At 47.4% G+C, this 23,416-nt stretch overlaps 1 protein-coding gene across 28 annotated transcripts in view; it reads right to left on the bottom strand.

The window, feature by feature from the left end:
* SCRIB (scribble planar cell polarity protein) overlaps positions 1-23,416 on the bottom strand; it is a 116,560-nt gene that overhangs the window by 17,956 nt on the left and 75,188 nt on the right. For 9 of the 28 annotated variants that reach the window (XM_037378767.1, XM_037378773.1, XM_037378774.1 and 6 more), the window contains 10 exons: positions 22,475-22,531; positions 21,632-21,715; positions 14,851-14,919; positions 11,503-11,553; positions 10,849-10,890; positions 9,859-9,987; positions 8,023-8,130; positions 4,644-4,691; positions 4,239-4,404; positions 1,444-1,612 (listed from right to left, as the gene is read on the bottom strand). In XM_037378767.1, coding sequence (XP_037234664.1) covers positions 1,444-1,612; positions 4,239-4,404; positions 4,644-4,691; positions 8,023-8,130; positions 9,859-9,987; positions 10,849-10,890; positions 11,503-11,553; positions 14,851-14,919; positions 21,632-21,715; positions 22,475-22,531 — 923 coding nt within the window. Of the gene's footprint in view, positions 1-1,443; positions 1,613-4,238; positions 4,405-4,643; positions 4,692-8,022; positions 8,131-9,858; positions 9,988-10,848; positions 10,891-11,502; positions 11,554-14,850; positions 14,920-16,911; positions 17,320-21,631; positions 21,716-22,474; positions 22,532-23,416 lie in introns of all 28 variants that reach the window. The other 19 variants (XM_037378777.1, XM_037378772.1, XM_037378781.1 and 16 more) reach the window with 16 other exon arrangements.

Below are 23,416 nucleotides of genomic sequence, written 5' to 3'. Positions count from 1 at the left end.
CAGAAAGCAACAACTAGTTCAGTTTGAAGACACAACCCTTAATGATTTTGCTCAACAGCTGCTTCTCCATCACTGCAAGCATTTCCTTGTTGATTTCATAAATGTTCACGCTAACATCAGAACTCATGTTCTACATTTTGGAGGTTAACCATCCCCTAACACACGCACACATGCTTCAAATGTGTTTGCTGCCAAGTTCTTGCAGTTCTAGCCTGGCTCTTTCCAGCTGCCATTACCTGATGGGCAACCTGGCTGTTTCCAGCTTTTCCCTTTGCTGATGTCTGATACGCATGAATGTTAACAAAGGAAGACCCTCCTGGGTGGGAAGTGAATGCACATCTGGGATAGGGACAAATCCTGAGTGACCTCAGGACAGTGATTCTCATTGCAGCCTCTCTATGCGCAACTGCTCGACACACTGAGGCTTTGTGCTCATAACCGAACTGCTGCAAACTTTAGGTCATCTGAGCTGTAGTTACCATCCCCACTCAAGTTGTGCACATGCAGACACTGCTCGGTTTGATATGTAATGAAAGGAGGACTCACAAGCCTGTTTTCCATGGGTTAAGAACACACACAGTTACTGTGGCTCAGTCAGCAGTGAGAAAGTTTATCACGGCTCCAAGTCCTTATTTTTACTGCTCTAGTTGATTCTGATTAAATTTCAGTTTCTGTTCTAGCATGACAAAAAAATATTTCAAGAAACGCAAATTCAGTCAACTCCACTGCACCCCCTTTATTCAAGCATAAATAATAAGCAACTGGAAGTTAGCTGATGGATCCAGCCTTACTGTTCTCTAACTTCACTTCAATATGAAAACAGCAGGGACGAGTAGCCCCTCACATCAACCCAAGCAGCTGGTTTGTGTTTGGCTGCTGTCCTTCCTTAGGGCTGCCCTGTCAGCACAGGAGGTGGAAAGTCTCAATGCACTCATTATGTGAGAAGTTCCTCAGCAGAGACTGGACAGAAACAATGGAGAGAAATGAGATTCAAAATGACAGGGTAAGTGTTTTCAGCTACTGTAAGACTAACAGTAAAAGTGTTTGTAAAGAGAAGAAGTCTGTACCAAAGACTCAGAAGAGAGAGTCAGATAAGGACAGCTTCAGCTTTATTCTCCTGCAACCTATGCCTCAGAATTAGAAAAAGAACATCAAGGCAACCTGGAGGACAAGTCCAGGAGAACCCGGGAAACAAAAGCCTAAAAAAACCCAGATGTAGGTTCAGCATCAGGGCTTATCCTGAATCAGCTGTCTCTGAAAATCAACATCCCTACATACCCAAGTGCACAGCTGAAGGAGATGTTCTTCTGAAAGAGCGAGCTGGAAAAGCCTGCCCATTTCTATGCCAAAGAAGAAATACTGCCAAGCTGTCCTGCCTGAAAATTATTGATACCGGGACACCTCTGACATGTGGGTGGTACCGAGCTACAAATCTTGTCTTACCGAGTTGCTGGAGCCTGGACACTCCTTCCGTTTAGTCTCTCGATCTTGTACTCAACTCCTTCAATGATGACACTGGACTGCATGCTCATCTCAGGCACCTGTTTTACCATCTCATCCTCTTCTGCCTCTTCCTCCAATAGAAGGGTACGTTTCTGTTGCAGTTTTCGAGCTGCCAAAACAAGGCAAGACTCATACCACAAAAGCACTCGCGAAACACCCACAAAGCTGCAACCTCGGGCAGGTCCTTACGCTTGTTGTCCCTGCAAGTTTGTGGTGGTTTAACTCCATACCCTCTCCACGGGTGCCTTTGTTTCTCCTCCACTCCACTAACGGTTCAGATGCAACAAACTCTACACCCATCCCTCAGTCCCTCCTTCCTAATTCACTGAATGCTCTTCCTGGATGCTCTACGGAACAGATTTCCGACAGTTCATCATGCTGAATGTCCTCATCCTCAAAGTATAAATTGTGTGTACTCTTTTACCCCATTCCCAAGAGTGGGCAGCCCTAGAAATCTGCATACATGTGTTGAGTCTGATCTTCCTGCGCGCTTCTGGGAGGGACCAAAGCCTGGAATGGTGGTGATGGGTCTCCACCCTTGGAAGCAGAGCGGGGGAACCCTCAGGCAGGCAGACATAGCTCACAAGAGAATCGGGGACAAAAGGGACCAGGCTGCTCTCTGCAAGGCAAGAGAACACTTTGCAGGCAACCAGTGTTCTTCAGGGCTCAATTCTAGGGCCAGCTCTGTTGAATATTTTTCTCAACCATCTGGATGCAGGAGTTGAATGCCCCATGAGCAAGTCTGCTGATGATACTAAACCGGGAGGTGCTGCTGACTTTCCTAAGGGACATGAGGCCTTGCAGAGGGACTGGGCAATCATGAATAGCATAAAATCTAACAAGCACAAACATTGGATTCCACATATGGGACAAAGTAATGCCAGGCACAAGTATAAATGGCGAGAGGAACGTCTGGGGAGCAGCCCTGCAGAACGGGATCCGGGGGTGCCGGCTGGCAGCAGGAGCCAGCAGCGTGCGCTGGCAGCAAGAGGGCAACCTGCATGCCGGGGGGCATCAAACACAGCAGAACCAGCCAGTCAAAACAGGGGATTATCCTGCTGTATTCAGCGCTGGTGCGGGCTCACCTTTAGTACTGTGTGCAGTGCTGGGCCCCACCAGAGAAGGATGTGAAGGTCATCATACAATCACAGAACGCTTTGGGTTGGAAGGGACCTTTAAAGACCATGTAGTTCCAACCCCCCGCTGTGGGCAGGGACACCTCCCACCAGACCAGGTTGCTCCAAGCCCCTTGAGCACTGCCAGGGATGGGGCACCCACAGCTGCTCTGGGAAGCCTGTGCCAGCGTCTCACCACCCTCACCGTAAAGAATGTCTTCCTTACATCTAATCTAAATCTCCTCTCTTTCAGTTTAAAACCATTCCTCCTTGTTCTATCGCTACAGGCCCTCATAAGAAGCCCCTCTCCAGCTTGCCTGTACCCCCCCTTTAGGTACTGGAAGCTGCTGTAACATCTCCCTGGAGCCTTCTCTGCTCCAGGCTGAACAACCCCAGCTCTCTCAGCCGGTCCCCATAGGAGAGGTGCTGCAGCTCCCTGAGCATCTTCGTGGCCTTCTCTGTATTCACTCCAACAGGTCCATGTCAGTCTTATGCTGGGGTCTCATGAGAGCAGAGCAGAGGGAGAGGATCCCCGCCCTCGCCCTGCTGGCCACGCTGGGTAGGGCTGGCCTTCTGGGCTGCGAGCGCACATTGCCAGGTGCTGTTGAGCTTGTCATCCACCAGCACCCCCAATTTCTTCTCCACAGGGCTGCTCCCAACCCATTCTCTGCCCAGCCTGTACTGATACTGGGGGTTGCCCTGACCCAGGTGCAGGACCTTGCACTTGGCCTTGCTGAACTTCATGAGGTTCACACACGCCCACCTCTCAAGCCTGTCATGGTTCCTCTGGATGGCATTCCTTCCCTCAGCATGTTGACAGCACCACACAGCTCAGTGTTGTCAGCAGGCTTGCTGGGGCCACACTCAATCCCATCATCCATGTTGCCCACAAAGGTATTAAACAGCACTGGTCCTGATACAGACCCCTGAGAAATGCCACTTGTCTCCACTTGGACACTGAGGTCCTTGAATGTGTCCAGAGGAGGGCAACAAAGCTGGTGACAGGGCAGGATGGCAAGTCCTGTGAGGAGCGGCTAAGAACTCTGGGTTTGTCTGGTTTGGAGAGAAGGAGGCTGAAAGACGACCTCATTGCTCTCTGCAGCTTCCTGAGGAGGGGATGTGGAGAGGGAGGTGCTGATCTTAGTGGTTGGACTTGGATGATCTTAAAGGTCTTTTCCAACCTAAACGATTCTATGATCTCTTCCCCTGGGAGCCAGGACCAGGATGCCTGGAAATGGTTCAAAGTTGCGTCAGGGAAGGTTCAGACTGGACATTAGCAAGCACTTCTTTAGCAAGAGGGTGGTCAAACCGTGGAACGGGCTTCCTAGAGAGGCGGTCGATGCCCCAAGCCTGTCAGTGTTCAAGAGGCATTTGACAATGCTGTTAATAGCACGCTTTACTTTTGGTCAGCCCTGAACTGGTCAGGCGGTTGGACTAGATGATCACTGTAGGTCCCTTCAGCTGAAACAGTCTATTCTATTCTGACCTGTCTACCATAACTGCAAAGTGGTAATGCTGCATAGCCTTTTTTATTAAACATTTTAAAAACAACTCTCATGCCTCCCAAAGAGAAAGGATTCACTTAACAGGGAAAATATCCTTGGGCAGATTCCAGCATACCTTCTTCCTCTTTCATTTTCTTCAGGTCATCCTCTCCTACCAGGGAGACACGCTTGGGAGGCTTATCCATCTGCTGTTGCTTCACCTCAATTTCAAAATACTTCTGCCTCTCGCGGAAGGATCTCTGCTCAGGGCTGTGCAACCCACTGGGGCTGTGCGTGGCCACCTGGAAGAGCCACACCAGTACTGTCCACACAGAGCGACCGAGCCAAACCTCTCTCCCCACATCACCCCCAGCACATGCCCCGCGCTCCACCCCAGCCACGTGCTCCACACCCTCTTCCTCCTCCCCAGCCCTCCCCCTGTGTGCCCACGCTGTGATCCTGTCTCCACATCCGCAGCCATGAAAGCCTGAATCCTCTGTGAGTCCCCATCCTACTTCCAGCTCCAGCCACCACAACTCACCTCCAGGGCAGTTTTGGGATTCTCTGTGCTGGTCTGACCAGGCAATTCCTAAGAATACAGAGAAATGGGCACGTTCTAAAAAGAAAATTTTCTACCACCACCCCTGCCCTCCTGCCAAGTGTCACCAATGGCACATAAACAGCAGCAGTTCCAGACATTAGCTGATGGACTGATTCACAGAACAGTCCCAGAATTAAACCAAGACTATGACACTTCAGGCTTAGCATTCGTGAGTAATAAGGACTTAGGATAAATTGAGGGCTAAACAGAAACAAATGCTGACAACTTTTAAAAGGGCAGAAACTCAAAAACATGGGGAACTAGGTGAAGAACTGGAGTAGGGGGCTTAGCTTAAGATGCAGGAGGCTTAGTGGTTTAGACTTTCTTTAAATCAAAGATGCAACTATCAAAAATGTATTTCTAAGAAGCGAAAACACTGTCAGGAAGGAAAGAAGTTCATATTTACCAGAATAAATAACAGAACACTGGATGAGTAGAACTAAAGGGGCAGAAAAAGAAACTGATTCACAAAATCCACCTGTGAACCAGAAATCAGTAAGGGTAAAATGAGAACTGCCAAAAAGCTATTAAAAATATGAAAGTTTTTTAATTATACAAATGAAAAGGAACCATGAGAAGAGAGCAAGTAGTGACTACTCTCAATTTCAACTTTATTCAAATGCACTCCAAAAACTAACAGAAAGTTTTAATTTTTCCTAAGTAAGGAGCACAATAACAGAGAAGGGAAGAAGAAAAAAGAAAGACTCTAGCTAAGATGCAAATGTCTGCAAATAGAAATTATTGCTGCTAACACAGAAGAAAGCCTAAGAGCTCAATATACTCACCTGCAGGAACAAGATAATCACTGTTCAACAGTTCTGAATGAAATGACTTGTGAAATGGCAAGTCTGACAAGCATGGATTTTTAATTTGCTTGTTTAATTGGGTGGCAGTTCATGTCTAAAAAATAGCTAATATATCCTTAAAATCAAGAAGCAGAGAAAAAAATTTCAGCAGCAGAGCTATCAGTCTGCTCAATATCAACAGAAATATTCACGTATGAATATAATTAAAACAAAAATAAATAGAAGAGATTAAAATGGAACAGGTGCAATGAAGATTAATCTTATATCCTCCTTTATAAATAACTTCTGAAACAAAGAGAATGTATAGATTTGTCTGAGATTTCGAAGATCAGTTTTGTGACCAACCTAGCTTAACATTTTCACTGCCAAATTTGACCTGGAAACCAGGAAGGTGTGAATAAAACTTGTGAATGGCAAAGACCAGCCTAGAGATTCACAGAAATGCAGACTTGTCTGAGACCTCTGCAAATTATGTCATTCATCCCACTCCATTGAATGGGGACTAGCATTGTCAAAATTCAAAATAGTTTGGAACATCATCCTGGAATGACAGGTTGATTTGAAGAGGATTAAAAGAATTTAATTTAATACTGCAAAATACAAAGTCATCTACTTCAGGATCAGTAGTTGTTCCTTAAACCAGGATACACCAGCTAGAGACTATGAAGCTGGAGAAATGATCTGCGTACAAGATACAACCTGACTCATCAACTTAGGTCATCTGGTAGGCCACAGGTGCCAACAGAGACAGGTTCCACTTCCTCCTCATCCTGGACCTGGCCAACAACAACTCTGAGCTTCTACTGACAGTCATCCCACTCTGAGTAAATCAGTCTAAAAAGCTAAAATGACCAAAAATCAACCCTACAAACACTCAAGTAAGACTTGTGACCAATGTTAATTTAGCAAACCAGATCAGTGTGTGGCTAGATGAGCACCAACACAAGACAAGGTAGACAGTGGGAGGACAGGATTAGCTTAGATAAAACACAAAGTTGCTGTCACAAGCCACTGCAGGAATAGCCATAGCTCCCAGTATAGTGTGATAATTAAAAAGGTGAGCATGATCTATTGACATGTAAGGAAAGGTATTGTCAATTAAGATGCAGAAAGAAAGAAAAAAAGAAAGAAACAATAACACAGTAGAAAGAAATCTGTGAAAAAGGATCTCTTGTTTGCATCCAAGATGTGCCAGCAAGAATTCAGACAAGAGCCAGCAAAAAGGAAAGCAGTAAGACAATTTAGAGAACAGAGGGGCTTTCCAAACATGAGGTGTCAAAGGGGACAGTGTTCTGCTTCTTCAGTCTAGTAAATAAAGTGACAGCATGACTGTCTATAAACAGATCGCTCCACAGATCTCGCATAACTGGAGTGCTCCCATGCACGGATACAAGCTCTTCAGGAAGGACAGGCAGGGAGGACAGCATGGGTGATGTCTCAACAGCATGCTGAACATGGGTCAGGACAATGCCTTTGCAGAGTAAGCGCTGGCCACATACTGGGCTGCTGGAGTGGAGCCAGCATGTCCAGGGAAGCAATCCTTCCTCTCTGTTCAGCACTTAGAAAAGCAGTGTGCCCAGTCTGGGGCTCCCCAGTACAAGAATGCCACTAACAAATGGCAGCATGTCAAGTGGAAGACCATCAAAATGATTTAGGGGGCTGCTGGACATGACAGTTGAAAAGAGGCTCAGAAGGCTGTGCTTGTTCAGCCTGGAAAAGAAGAAGCTCAGGAGAGAGGGACCTAATTCTTGTATTCAACTTCCGGGGGGGGGAGGGGTGGTTTACAGAGCACAGGGTCAGACTTCTTGGAGATGCACAGCAAAAGGATGAGAGGCAACAGACACAAGTTGCGGTAAAAGAAATTCTGATAAAACATACAGAAAAAAACTCTTCACAGCAAAGATGGTCATACACTGGAAGAGACTGCCCACACTGATCTCAGAATGTCTATTTTTTGAAATTCAGAACTCAAGTGGACTGGGCCTGAGCAACCTCATACAACTTCCAAGGTTGCCCTGTTTTGCATGGAGGACCGAGGCAGATGACCTCCAGAGGCCTCACCTAGCCTGAACGGTTCCATGATTCAAATACAAGGGAGGGGAGAACTTGGATAGTTCCAATGAAGTTCAAGATCAAAATCTAATAAAAAAATTCCTCAGGCAGGTTTAGCCTGGCCCTGGATGTTTAGAGTTCCTTTAATATCAGAACAGCATGGCTATGCAACAGCATCCTAACGTTCGGGGAGAGTAACAGTGACATGGAATTCCATGAGCTTTCAGGAACTGATATGTTTATGGACAGGATTCTGCAGGGTGACCATCCACAGCATCAATAAGACTCCAGCTTCCAAGGGGACCTCAACACATCCCTCCTTCAAGACAGCTTTATTTGGAGGAAACAAATCACTACCTCCTTCCTATCCGCATACTTCCCTTGCTTGCCTGCGATACTCATTCTTGCGTTTGTACAGCTGTGTAACACACCGCCCCCCCCCCCCAGCCAGCACTAGTTACCTGTGTCTCAAGCAAAGGGTGTGACAAGGGCACTGCTGCAAAGGTCTTGTATGCTTGCTTGACATTGATGGGGATCTCGTCAGGAGAGGGTGGTGAAGGTGGCTTTTGCTACAGGGACAAAGACAGAAGGTAAAGATAACCACAGATGTTACAAAAACCCAAACATGGCGGAAACACAGCACAACTCTCAGCCTGCAAAGCCTGAAGAGTGGAATACGTAAGGGACAGCTCCTGCAGCCTCAGGCAGAAACATGAGCAGCACGTTGCATACATGTTATACTCAGCAGCACATGAATCACAGCCCTGTTTTATTTCTTGGATGGAGGAGGAATGATACTTCTGGTGGTACAGGTCCTCACTGACTTGGACTAGAATTTTGTGACGGATCTCTTGGCCAAGGGGCCATGTTGTTGTCACAGTCCTTAAGGATTTCCACCCAATTCAACTAGCACATGCCTACTTGCATCAGTGGGCTTTCAGGGCTGGAATAAGACAGCCTATACAGTTGACTCTGACCCCTACACTTTGGATTGAACAAGCCACATTTAGTTTATTAGAAAATTAGAAGACAAGCCCTGGATTTATCTGGCATTTCTGACTACAGGGGCCTTCTTCATGGGAGGGGAACCATTATTCTCTTTTTTTTTTTTACAGTGGCTATTGTACTTCTGTTTAGAAAACAACCAGTGTGTACTTCGTACTTCAAGGCTAATGGTCACCATCTCCTAAACCAAAGTGGCAACCCATTCAGGGATCTATAATCTGGAGAAGACCTGCTTTTGATCTCAAATTTTCCTTCCACAGAATTCCACTTACTCAGAAACATCTGATAAGATCTAAAAGGACCCTCCTACTGCTCACCACTTGTCTTTGCTGGTCTTTTGCTATCTATCTTCCCTGTGACCTCTCCTATCACATTCTGGCAGGAAAAAAGAGTTGGGATAATCTGCTCAAAGCATCACAAAAATTAATGGGAGTAGGGGGAAAATGAAACCTCCACAAATCCCCTTTAGTTGCTTCATTCCTTCAATCCCTCTAACTGTACTAACTCAGTTTTAGGTGTTTGTGTTTTTTCATTGTCCTGGATGGAGGCTAAATGATGTTGTTTGATGATGTTCCCTTCTGCACAGGCTAAAAAACAGCACATCCAAGACCAGAAGAGATTGTAAAATGTGTGAATCTTGGCCAAATACATGGATTACATATAGCTGTTTGTCTGCAAATCAGGTCTCTAATTTGGTACCATGTCATATAATCTCCAATAAAAAGAGAAGGACTATACTGCGGGTATGCAAGGCTTCTGTCATGACAAAGACCAAAATACCTGCATCTTTCTCTCCCATCAACATACAGCCCAGGGAATATTCATCTTTCAAAACCAATCATTTTGCAAATCATAAAACTTATTATCAGCAAGATGGCATTGGTTCTTGTTCCAAGATGCATGACGTTGATAGTCAAAGGTTCCAAAAGATTTATGGCTCAACAGAATGCAACACCTAAATAAGGACCTAAAACTGTAACTGCTCTGGGGATTTCAGCAACAACACTAACTCTTTGAATGGGTAAATGAAGACAGACACAAGGCAGGCTGGCGAGGTTCATCTATGTTCAAAAAATAAATGGGATGCACTGTCTGTGACTCTACTTGTGAAGGGTTCTTACCCAGGGCATCCAGACTGATGCATAAACAAGACCAGCCTTGGCTACGGCGTGTGGTCTTTAAACTACAAAATCCACTCTGGGAGGGAGAGTTCAGCCTACCCACCAGAAACAGCCGCACTATAGCAACCTAAATAGACATAGCTTAGCAAGAAGGAACTGCAGGTCACTTACAGAGTTCTGGATATTGAAGCACAGCTCAGGTTGTTGGAAGGGGTTGGGGCTGTCCCCGTCCTCCGAATTACGTGAGGCAGCATTTTGTCGCACTCGGGAAAGAGGCTGAATGACGCCTGGCTTGGTCTGCTTGTGTCAATACCACATAACAGGGGGAAAGGCACAGGAAGGGTGTGGGGAGAGAGAGAAGAGAAATGAGCAGTTAGGGCAGCTAGATGTCTCTGCCATGCAGGTGAATAAGACAAATTCATGCATCTGAGCTCAATTCCTCAGCTGTGCTGCTTACTGCTTATTACTGGGAGAGCTACTAAAGCATACACCGAACAATGCCTCTAGTGCAAGTATTTTGGACAGGCAAAGAGATTCAGACAAGTCACGATCACAACAGGACCAATGGGTTGCAGAGAAGGCCAGGAGACAAAGGAAGAATCTGGCATACAAGTAGCAACTGCAAGGGTCAGAGGGGTATGGCATGAGTATGTCAAAGCTTGGAGAACATAAGCATCATGAACAGAAGACACAGTAGCAAAACATCAGCCAGGAATGGGTATTGGCAAAAGCTGGGGATGAAAATGAACTGAGAGCCAGCTAGGGCTCCAGTTAGAAATGCAGATAGAAGAGCAGAGACAAGAGTCGGAGATTTGACCTATATGTCATCACTGCTAGATGCTGGGTGAAAGTGAACATCTAATACTAAAAAGAGTAGAAGCAGGAATTGAGTAAGCCAGCAAGAACTGCACAAGTGAAAGTTGTAAGGGTAAACAGGAATAAAACCCGCAAAAACACTTGCATCAAGTTTTCAAACTGACAATTTTTAAGACAGTGCATTTGTACAAACTTCAGGTATAAGTGGAGGACCGAAGAAGACAGAATAAGAGCCAGCAGTGAGGCTTGCAGGGCTGGAAGTGAGCACACACAGAAGAGGCAAGCTCTATGCGCTGGAGACTGCATAGGGACACTACAATAAGGTCTCACGGTGGATGTACTTACTGATTTGCTGTCATCCTGTGATGTAATGAAGTTAATGGAAGCCTGAAAACAGAAACACAGGTGTAAATCTGGAGTCCATACAGGAAGCCTTTAGTTTACCCTGCTCCACAAAAGAATGAACACAAAACTCAACTCCTCCCCTGCCCCGCTGCCCGCCCTGTAATGAGCAAAAGGCCCCAAGTCCCACACTAAGCCCTGCCATACTTTCTGCATGTGGGGAGCAGTCCAGAGCCCACCCGCGAGAGCTTCTCCCAGCTCCTCTGCTGTGTGAGAAGGCACTCACCACTCCCCCTGCACACCTCTGCGCACGGACCCCCCATCCTCCCCCTCTCTGCTCCAGCTCAGCTGGTCCTGGCCCTTGTTTACATCCCCTGCCCTCTGCGCTTGCTACTGAGCCTGAGCAAAGCCATCAGCACCACAGCCTCTCTGCCAGGAAGCGTTCACAGATGCCTTCTCAGCAGTGGCTAGCGGGGAACAACAGCCTCTCATGCCTTGGCCTGGCCGTCCTGGGTGCTGCTCTCTGCAGCAAGCCCTCAGTGCACACCAAGCCCAAGAACTGGGGAAGGCAGAGCTGGAGGAAGGGACGAGGAGCAGCGGTGCTGGGTGAGAGCAGCATGGAGCAGCAGCGCACACTGCACACCAAGGGGCACTTACAAAGCGGGTCTCCCTGCCTGACAGGTGAGCAGGCCGAGGGGCTGCAGGCGTCTGGAGAGGGGTAATGCCAGGGAGGATCATCAGGGGAGAGAATGGGAGAGAAAACGAAGAGACTGGGTTTTCTGCGTGACAGGCTGAGACAAGCACCTTTCCCAGCACAGAGACTAGCTACCCAGAGCTGTCAGTGTCCCCACACAGCTCCCTGCTCTCTGCTGTGGAGAAAGCCCCTCTGCCCTCCTTGGCACGCACAGACTGATCCACCACAAACCTCCATCCTCCCCCTGCCTGCTTCCTCCCCCATCAGAAGCTTGCAGAAGTCAAGGCCAGGCAAGACCATCGCGACGTCAGCCTCAGGACAAAGGATTCAGCTTTGCCCAGTAATTCTCTGAGAGCTCTGAAATAAGGCTATACATTCTGGCTGGACTACAAGATGTCAAAAGCAAAGAATTTACATTTAAAATAGATGGTGGCAGAGAATTAAGATACACAATTCTCTGGAACCTCTAATGTGGAGCAACAACCTGGAGGTCAAGTCTCCTGAACTCCTAGAAAATGTACAAGCCACAAGGCTAGCGATTGTGTCCTCCAGTATTACGTGTTGGATCTGTTCCATTTTGTATAACATTCACTGTCCAGAGAGAACTAAATCTACCAGATACAACCTTACCTGACACGCAGGAGACTGATGTGGAAGGCTCTAATCCAGAAAGTATTAAATCATGTAAATATGACAGAAAGCTCAGGTACAGAATGCAGGGTTGAGAACGCCACTAGCAAGACGCTCAGCATTGCGGCACCAAGGCATCTTCAAGAACAACTGCCAGAGTCACTAATTCATAACAGCCACAGACCAAGTAAGGAAAAGGTTATCAAAATTGACACACAGACTAGATCTCAGAACTGAAAGCAGCGAGCAAACCTGCTGAAGGCCTTAAAAGACTAAAATAAAGGACAAAGTCATGAAATTGGCTACAAATGCTTCAAGAAATTAATAGGATCTCTCATGGCATATGCATCTCCGAACAGAGAGATAACAGAGAAAACCAAGAAAAAGCTGTATAGATTATTCAATACATTGCTGAAGCTACAGAGAATTCATGACACAAAAAACCTGAAGTGACAGAACAGACTACAAATTACAGCAAGTCTACGTAACTGGGAATTTGAGACATTCAACTTAAAATTGGAAAGGCAAACAGATGCATCTTCAAAAATGCTTCTGGGGTGCTCTTAACTCCATAAAATGCATTAGTGAGACCTTGTTTATTCTTCTCAGAGCCTACACAGGAGAGAGTGAACGGTTTCACCTGGAAAGTTCCCACTGTCAGGTCGATGACTGCTTGAGAAGACAAAGAGGTCACTGTTGCCACAGGAGCTGGATAATGACAAACCAGTAGACTCTGAAGACAAACAATTTAGCATTGAGCAAGCCCATCCCGAGTTAGAAGAGCAGATGGCATTATAGCCAGAGGGTAGCTAGTGGCAAGGACATTTGCCTCCAATGCCAGAACACTGATAAACAAAAGCATTGGGGTACTATGAAAGTTGCCTATGACAAACTGGAACAGGGGACACTCTATCCAAACACAAGTTTGGAGGAAAAAAAAAAAAAATTCACAATGATAGTAGTCAATTATTGGAGCTGGCGCCTAGAAAAGACGCAGACTTTCCATCTCTAGGTGTTCCAAATTTCACCAGACATGGCCCTGAGTAACCTGATCTAATTGGACCTCCTCTGAGTATGGTCTTAGATGAGACCTTTCATCCTAAATCATTCTATGAGCAGCTACATGGCCACCCTTTGGGATTTGAGCTTCTTTTTCAACTGACAGCTGAGGATACAGACAGAGCAAATTTATCTCTAGATCTCCTTCTGCTGTAGAATGAGGAGTATCATCGCCACACCACTTCCTTCTAGATAGAAAAAAAAAAATCTCAAAGAAAACGCGCACTTGTGGTAAAAAGGAAAACTTACAAACACCCCAAAATAAACCTCCAATCAGTATGCAACTGCTGTCAGAAAAGCAAATAAACAAACATATGCAGCTAGAAGAGGAAGCACTGAAATTAATAGTATCTTATAATCCTACTGTGGTGGTCACTCAGTTTCAAAGGATCTAAGAACTGAGGGAGATGCAAGATAGGCCAAGGAAGTAACAGAAGATGGAGTGAACTGTTGCTCACTACAACTCCACTGACCTGCTCACTGCTCCCAGCCACACGGTCCCGGCCCTTCTCCTGAGTTGTGTTAAATGTCACGTCACCCCAAGATGATGCAATTCATCTCACTAAGCTGAACTGACCTAGCAAAAAAGCAGACCGCTTTTGTCCAGCTTAGAGAACTGAAATGACTCAGGTAAAGATCAGGTAAGTGCCATAGTGGGACCAAATAGTTGGAGAGCAGTTCCACTCCAAAAGGAATGCAACAGACACAAAACAACTAAAGATGGAGTACAAAGTACAATTTTCAGTTCAATCCAGTACGCTAATATAAAAAACAATAACATGTAATGACTATGAAGGGAAAATCTAAAAAATCCATTTAAGAGTATTTAACTTCAAAAGGCTCAACTACCTTGTGAAACCTACTGCCACAGGGTGAAAACTGAGATCAAAGCCTTAGCAAGATTTAAAAGAAAAGATGAGATTTGATATAAGAACGGCTAGTAAGAATAAGTAATGCTGACAAAAAAAATAATTAAAAAAAATATCAAAAGTTACAACAAATAAAGAAACTTCTCATTTTCAGGGTGAAAGCTGGCCTCTAACCGAAGAGCTTTAGAAAATCATTCCCTAAGGGTAGGCTAACCTATAACTGTCTGCTGCAGGATCCTTTGATTTTCTTCCAAACAGTTGATGTGGCTCGCTGGCAGTGTCACAAACAGAACTAGGGATCTCTTCGGGAGACTGAGTAGCACGGGTTTACAGACTCGAAATGATTCTCCAGATCCTGAATTTTCCATTTCTTCTGACATACCGATTGCCAGAATTAAATGTACAAAGCACTGGTGAGGCCATTCTCAAGAGAGACAGACAACCACCATTCTGCAGTCAGCCTAGGTACTCCCCTGCTTACTACCCCACAAATTAAGTTACCCCTCAGAGCAATAACTTCCCACTGAGTTTATGACTAGCTAATTATACTCCCGGGTCTCTGAGACATTGTGAAAGAGCAGACTTCTTCCCCTAGTTCTCTAGCTGCCTGCTGTGACGGATACCCCTCCATCTCAAAGGTATCACACTCAAGGATGGAAATCATACCCAGCTTCCCCTGCCTTTCTGCCTGCTTGCCCTGGACGCATGCCTCCCGGCCTTTTCCCGTATTGCCTGTCCGGGGGGCAGTCTCACCTGCTGATTACTAGGAGAATAGGGCGTTTCACGCCTGGAATTTCCTGTCCCAGACTCGCCAGCAGGAGCCTGAAAGAGAGAAGACAAAGCTAAACAGTTACTGTGCAGCAGCAACTTCCATGCCCCTCCCTTAGCCATATGACCAGGAGGCCAGGGAGACCACCAACACCCAGCCTGAGGCCAGCTATGGGCCACCTTGCCGCGAGATAGCAGAGTTAGCATTGGGCCCAAAAGGAGCCATCACATGGCAGAAACTTGCAAGAAGTGCTAGAAACAGCAAGGGAACGACATTAAACACTGGAACGGAGACCATGTCCAAATGCCCTGCAAGGCCAACTGAATCTGGTTAAAGCCTTCTGCCCTGTAAGACATCCCTGGGAATCCTCCCCGGTTCACCCCCCAGCTTCTCTTTAGCCCTCAACAGACTGGAAGACAGCCTAGGCAAATCTCCCGTTGTACAGACACCAAGCAAAAAAAGCCACTCCCAACTAAAAGGAGACAAGCTTCATCCCCAGCCACATCCATGGCTGTTGCTGTACCGGTAAGACCTTCAGGAGTAGCCCAGAGCAGAGTTAAGACAGGGCTCTTGCCCCTTCCACAGGAAAATAGCATCACCAACGCTCAGGCTGCGCCAGCCTACAGCCAGCCCCAACAGGCAGAACCAGAGAGCAGAGCCCCAGTAATTACCTACAGCCTGTCCACAGGATTAAGGAACACGGTTTAAAAAAGTACTGTAGATGCCTAAAGATGGAAACGCTGCAAAGAGTGCTCTTGCTTACCTTGCTTCCAGCTACGACTATCCAAATCCCCTCGTGTGCCTGCACATGCACCAACCCCAAGGAAGGAGCTGATCTACAACACACTTTTTCAGGGGCTTCAGCTCCCTAACCCAGCTGACACATGAGTGCTGCAGTTCTGGTGTCAGCACACAGGAGAACGTGCAGAGGCGGGAGGAACCGGTCCCTTCTGACAGCAAGGTGGAATTAGATTAGCTCCAGCTAACTGTGACACCTGCCTCCGGAGTGATGCTAGCTGATCTGGCATAAAGTCTGCCTGCAAAAAGGGTCAGTGCTTTGTGACCGCCGCTTTTTTGATCTTTTGAACTCTAAAGCTGGCTATCTGTAACATCCAAACCAGCCTTTGACTTTTAATATACTGAGAGGTTATAGAGATTCAACTACATGCCTTGCTTTATGCTTTTATCTGCCTACACATCTGTAGAAAAAAAGTTCTCACCAAGGAACTAGGCTAAAAACATCTAAGAGAACTACAGCTGGGTGTTTTTTTGTTTGTTGGTTGGTTTTTTCTTCTCTGTGTGTGTGCGTGTCTGTTTGTTAGCAGCTCTTTTGCTTCTCAGACCTCCCAAAAGGCTGAGAAAGGAGGAAGGGGAGAGCGGTGTGGTGCCGATCACCCCAGCTTTTGGGTCCAGCCCTTGCTCTGCCACAGGCTTCCTGTGCGACCGTGAGAAAGTTCAATACAGATTTCCTACAGCATAAAGCAAAGCTCTCCCTTGAAATCTGGAAGTCTAGATATACTGAAATGTGTCGCTTCAAAGAACAGCATGCTCCTGGGCTGTAGATGAACTACGTCAGCTGTACCGCCTCTTGGTTTTCCGAAGTCTAAAAGCAGCTGTTTGTTGAGGCCCAGAGAAGCGTGACACCGCTGCCGCTCTCCTACAAGCCCCGTCAGCTCCCCGCTCACGACCACAGCGGACAGGGAACACGGCTGCTCCTAGCCTGGCTCTTGCCCACCCAGAGAGACACCAGGAAAGTCGGGCCTGACGTCACTGCCTCCCCTCAAAGAGGGGCTCAGCAGCATGCACACTCGGCAATGGCTGGGGTGCATTAGTGGCTGGAAGACAATTCACCGACTGTCAGCGACTGACAGCCTCCGCACGCAACGCTGGAGAAGCACATGTGTTAGGTGGGACCAGCCCCCGCCGCACAGGCCTCGTGCTGGCCGGCATCTGGGGTCCGGTGCATGCGCGGAGGTTTAGTAGAAGGCAGGTGGCCTTCACTGCGTGATTGCATGCCACACACAGCATGCCGTGGGACCGCTTGCCTTGGAGTAAAGGTTGGTCTTCAGCACTCCCCCCCTGCCATAGCCCAGGGGCGGGCCCCCCAGGCAAGCCTTGCCTGCTGCCTTCCCCCTGCGGTTAGCCACCACAAAGGGGTTCTCACTGAAGAGGATCGGCTGAGAGTCGATCAGACACTCTTGCTCTGGCGTCTTTGGCATCTGGTCCCGGGACAAGGGGCAACCCGTGGGATCCTGCTTGTCTAGCTGGGGCTGTTCTGCCCCGCTCGTGCACTTGTCAGGTGGTGCGGGATCCCGAGGAAGGCTGGCCACGCTTCCGATGGTCAGGCCTGCAGCTGTTTCTGGGTATGGATCCCGGCTGTCCTGCGCCACTGGCAGGGACAGCATAGCGCAGTCGCCCTCCGTTCTGGAGCTGGCCTTATTATACTGAACAAGCTGAGAGGAAAACAAAAGGATCAGAAAGAAATAAGGAGAATGGAGTAAAGGAGAGGAAGGAGAAAACACAGAGCAGCTGCTGATGCTGAAGGACAGGGGAAAGAAGAATTCCACTACTAACGCCCACACCACCATCCCTTCCCTCTCTTCTACTCTACCACCTATCTTGCGATCCTGAATACTAGTTCCAAGAGAGGACCTTGCTGTCAGCATGCACCACATCCACCAAGTAGCTGACAGGCACAACCGTGCTCCCTGCACTTTGCCAGCTCTCATACACATTCCAGCCTGCACTCCAGCAGCTCACCACTAACACTGCTGCTCTCTAGCAACACTGACTGCCCAAACCCGCGTGAGCACACATCCTCTCCCATCTCACTGCAGCACATCCTCAACTCAACTCCACCACCACACAGCCAAACACCAACTGTCTCACCCCAGCATGCTTTCAACTAGTTCCAGCACTGTCATGTCACGCCCCGTAACACCTCTCCCCTCGCTCCAATCCATTTCCATACAGTTACACAGTTATCACCATATCTTCTACCCCCTGCCTTCCCATCACACCTGCACAGACAAAGATGCTTTACGGCCCCACTTCATCAAAATACACACCAAGAAGTAACAGGGAGCTAAATAACAGCTAACAGAGCACAGATCCCTCTGTGCACTCTTACTGAACGCAGGACTGAAACAGGGCTCCAGTTCTGCCTAGGCTCAACTGCACCCATCCAAAATGAAGCACTGACCTTTCCTCTTCTAATACTAAAAAATAGAGTTTGTTACCCCGGCCAAAGCCTTCTTCAGGGAAGCAGAGATAATCAGAGAGCAATGATCAAATCTCCTTCTATCCAAGTGCCTGCCAGGGAGCAGAAAGACCTCTTCTGCTCAGAGCACATTCTCCAACTCCTGTGTCATGGCAGCATTCACAAAAATAGCTCTCAAGGGCTGGGTGGGCTGGTGACTACAATGGCAGCTGAGAGGCTCAGGAATTTCTGAGGCCCTCCCCTAACCCCTCAACCCCAGCCTAACCTAAAGCAGTGGCTGGCAGAGCCCTGGCCCATATCGTATTTCCTCAGACAGCGAAGCCTGTGCTACCCTTGGAAATTTTGCTATTGTAGCTATTTGACTTTCCAACGTAAAAAAACCCTACCAAAAATCCCCAGCGTAAAAAAACCCCACACACCACAAATTCCAACCTTCTTTTCCTTGAGTGCCATAAACTACACTAGCAAAAGCTCTAGTGCACATAAAGTTATGCCAGGCAAAAAGAACTTTCATGAACACTGTTTGTTCATTGGGGATGCTGTAATTAAACTGCTACCAGCGATCCACCACTGCAGAGTGGGTTTGTCCACCCTACAGCCAGGCCCCTTCAACACCACGGCCACTTTCCCTTGTCATGCAGAAGAGCACGAACACTGACCAAGCCAGGTTCCAGGTGAATCCCACCACCAAGGCCTACCTTGCTTTGCAGAAAGGGAAAAATTAAACAACACTTTTAGGGTACTGTAGAGATGGGCATCCCACCAAGACTACATGAAGTCTGATAGTCCACAGGGAGCCTCAATCCCTATTTTGTTCATGGACATGACTGGAACTTAGCTTCATCTCCCCCATGCTTTAATCTCCAGTGCTTCTGCTGCAGCAGTGTATATTCCAGTGCAGGATGCCTCGCTCCCTCTACTTCACAGTGGGCTATTTTTATCAGACAAGCAACAATTACTATTTTGGGCAAGCGAAGATTTTGGCAATGCAGTGTGCTTCTCCCAGCCTTGCCTCCGTCACTCCCCGGTCTAGCAGAGAGGACAATCATGTTTTACCCTGCATCCTCCAAGGCAAATACAGAAGAAATGCATTTGCAGTTCTGATCCATCACTTTGCCCCAGACACTGAAACAAATCTAATTTTAAATCTAATGAACAAGAACAGAGAAAGAATCAAGGGCAAGAAATTGATGAGAAACAGATTCAGACTAGAAAGTACAGATTGTTAACTAATTAACCATGGTGACATGCTAATGACAGATGTAAAATCTTCACTTCTTATAGTCTAGAAGGCAACACTGGATTGGAAATGTTTTGCTGTGGCTAGATGCAGTCATTCATGGGGATGGTTTTCAAGCCTGTGCTATGCAGAAGACAGACTATAATAGCTCTTTTATTACTGTGATGGCAGTATCCAGACATGGCAGCGCACTGGGAACTCTGCAGACATCAAGGTACTGGGAAGCCAGCATAGCCAGAGGGCATCACTGAGATGAGTGTTCTCGTGCAGCTTTCAACCAGAATTTTTCAGTTGGGGTTTTAAAAGTATACAAATAAAACCAGCTTGCATCTCAGTAAGCCTCTGTTAAATCTTGCTCGCAAAAGGACCAATGTGCAGCAATACAGATTAATCCAAGACAGACAACCATCTGCCCCCTTCTTTAGGGGCAATTCTTGGGGAATCCTCATGACAAATTCCACCCACAATCTACAGCAGTCGTGACAAGAGGTCTGCACGTCCTCCTGCTCAACAGTGTGAAGAACAGCAGGCAGGCCTTACAACTCCCTTGCAGGGAACTATATGGCAGCAAAAGATATGTAGACACTGTTTAAAGGAGAATGTATGTAATGAGCAAGCTGGCCTAGAGACAGGAAAGAAAGAAAAAAAAAATAATACAGGAACTGGGCAATAGCATTAGTCATCTTAATCCACTCAAGAGTGTCTGGAGATCTGAATTAATAATCTGTTAATTGAACTGCGTGCTTTTCTGCTGGCTGGACCGATCTGTGTGTGAGTCTTCCAGGCAGCCACCAAACAGGCTAGGTGCAGCTCCTGAGGGAACACCAGAACCCTGCTGTCCTTGAAGCCCGTATCTCCCTGTACTCATGATCTAGGCAGACACACGTTTTCAAACACAGCTAAGACAGGGCTGGGCAAATGACAGCTGGAAAAAGATAAACATGGGCACCAATTGGCCCTTCCCCTGAAATGGGACATTTATAGATGCTGCCCATACACCCCAGCATTCCAGCGTGTTCAGCCCCACATTCCAGTGCCAGGCGTTCCTGGGCTGACACGGGCTGCTAAGGCACAAGTTCTCAAATGCTGCTCTGCTCTGGACGACACTAGGGCTGTTCAGCAAAGAGGCAGCTGCTTGCATGGGGCTGGCTCTCCCCCTGTTTCCATCTACTAAGTTACGCTAAGACAGGCTAAAAATACGTTAAATCTTTTCCTGGTAACACTTTTCTGTGTGAATAGCCAGGAGAGAAAAGCCAAAAGCTGAGGAGTATGGGGAGGAACAAAACGAGACAAAGCTGGGGACAAAGCAGGGCTTTGATCAGCATGAAAGCGGAAAAGCAAGAGGACCTGAAGTCAACAAGAGGACAGATTAATAGAAGAGGAGACCTGTCTGGATGGAATGAAGTGGAAGCAGTAAAGGTAAAAGAGATGATTCTGAAAAGACAGAATGGGAATGCAGAATCTGATGATGACAGCACAGAGTCGTCTTGCTGCAAAAGTAGGAAAGGAATGGAGGTGAAGACTGAAGATGTGTGTGAAGGAGCAGGCAGAAACGCGGTGGAACAGGTACGATGCAAGGAAGATAAAACACGAACAAAGGAAGCAAAGATGGAGAGGTGAGGTGAGATTTTAAACAACACAGGAGAGACTTTGTAATCTGTGAAGTTTGTGAAACCTGGATTTTCTCTTGGCTGAGCTGCCACTACTTATCAGGGACTGAAATGCAGGTCACGGGCAGGAGAATCCCTTATCAGGGCTAAGTCATGATATGTAATCACTGCCACTTCGACTTTTGCAGTCCTAGCTGGATCTTGACTTTCTGTCAATACTTTTGGTATCAGCACGCTGCATCCCTCCTCCTCTCCAAACACCATTCCACAATGAATTTACAACTTAGCTGTGCACGCAACATTGTCATCTTCTGTGCCAGGAAGGACTTTCCCCTCCCTCCTCTGCAGCTTTCAGGAGTTGCTTCCTTCCATGACAAATTCACTGTACCCTTCTTTCCTGCTGGGCTGTTCTTTCTGCCTTGTTCAAGACGCTCCTGTGCCTTGGCAATTATGCAGGCTGCCTCCCTTTCCAAAATGGAAAGCGACCTGGCTTTCTGCTCTCCTTATTTCCATACTCTAATCTTTCTTTTGTGGCTACCTCCTGTTCCAGTGTCAAAGGCTACCACAGTTCTGCTTCCCAGTTTTCCTCTGCAGAGAGCACTGTCATCTCTCACACCAGGGCACAAGGAGAGGGCAGTGACAGAACCACGGCTTCCCCCACGCATGGACCCACACCTCAACAGCCCCTCACTTACAGTGCGATTGACTCTCTGTAAGCCACTGCTGGGCAAAGCAGCCAGGGTCCGATAGTCCAGTCTCAAAGGCTCACTGGTGATATTCTGGAGAGGGGCAAGGGGAAGAGCAAAAAAACACAAACACCAGGAAGAGATCAGGCCCGCAGTCAACTAAATCAACTAGAAAGAGCAATTAAAAGGACACCACCCCTAGTAATAAGCAAGGCCTTATCTCCAAACTGCTGAAAGTTCCCCACTGCCTGAAAATGAACCTGGAATTGTTCCAAACGCAACCATGGGGATCCATGACAGAGGGCGGGCCTGAGAAATCCTGCAGGGAACACGTTGCTCTGGGCCCTTGGTCACCCACTAGTGCACAGATCCCCACCACTCCTCCTGCCCCCACCTGTACATGTCCACTCCCTTGTAGGGGGGGCGGAGAACATGACATACATACCAGTTTTGTCCAAATAGCATCCAGAAAGGCTTCCAGTCTGAATTTGGAGACATCTGGCAGTGCAAACGTACAATTCCTCTACGGTATCTTTTCTCAACCTTAACTCACACTCATTGTATAATTTCATTTGATTTCGCTTTGCATTTGTGTTTCTGTCTGCCTTTCTAATTCTAGCCACTGTTTTCCACCATTCCTTCCTCAATCACATTACAGATTTCTTAATTTCTGGTATCTTCTCCTATACCCAAGTCTTTTTTCTTTTTTTGGGGGGTGGGGGTGGGGGTGCAGAGGGTGGGGGTGGAGAACGTAAGTTATGGGGAATGTGCACTTCTAGCAATTTCTCCGGCCTTCAAGTCCAGTTGCATCCCTTTTCTGTGACTCTCCAACCCTCCCACCATGCTCCTCACCTCTGCCTCCTCCTCAAGTTGCTGTGTGGCTGCCTCCCGCTCCCTACGCATCCACTCCTTCCATGAGACAGGACAGAGTCAGAGCAGCATCCAAGTAGCACAGGCAAAGAGAGAGGGAAAGAGGTCAGCACCATGCTGGGCAGTAACTCCAGAGGGGGGACAAAGGAGCACGAACAGGGTTGGCACCAGGACAGAGCAAGCAGAAACCCAGCACATACGTTGGGCCTGGAGAAAGAGGAGCTGGAATTCTGCATAACCTCAATTATGGCCAGCAAACAGATGGGAATAGACACCCTGTACAACACAAGACAGGGTGCCACGACACGAGGGGAAGAGAGCAGACGTCTCTAAGATCCTCAGCAGGGTCAATCCTAGGGAAAAGCGAAGGAAGCTCAAGCCCCCACCAAGCACAAGCTACACCATCACCAAGGGAAGGCAAAAGATTGCTTATTGCTAGAAGAGACATCTTGACAGAGGACAGGCTGGAGAGGCTGGAAGGGAATGGAAAAACATATCTACAGAGCCCAGGCCTAGCTGTCACTAAGGAAAAAGACCTAAAAAAATCACATGCTTGTTAACAGCGTCGCAGCCAAAAGACTATATATCAAGACAGAAACTGTACAAGCATAAGGCAGGGCTTAAAATCAGCAGGTCAGCTCTCAGTCATTCAGCACAGCACAGGAATGTTGTAAGAGTTGACCAGTGACTAATCTCACAAGCCCCAGCTATGGGCTTGCTTCCAAGCTGCAAGAGGAAGGTAATAACATGTTACTTGTCTTAAAAGAATGATTTCTGTGCATTTGTACTTTTGTGACTTTTTGCACAGCACCTATGCTGCAGAGTGAGGGCTCTGGACAAAAGCAGCATCATTCTTTTGTTCTATTGCACGTTGCAACCCTCCTGACTGCTCCTCCCAAACAGCAGCAACCAGATGGTCCAGTA

This window comes from Falco rusticolus, chromosome 3 (assembly GCF_015220075.1).
Source record: "Falco rusticolus isolate bFalRus1 chromosome 3, bFalRus1.pri, whole genome shotgun sequence".
NCBI classification, from domain to species: Eukaryota; Metazoa; Chordata; class Aves; order Falconiformes; family Falconidae; genus Falco; species Falco rusticolus.
The sequence above is the reverse complement of the archived record's forward strand: the minus strand, read 5'-3'. Positions and strand labels throughout refer to the sequence as shown.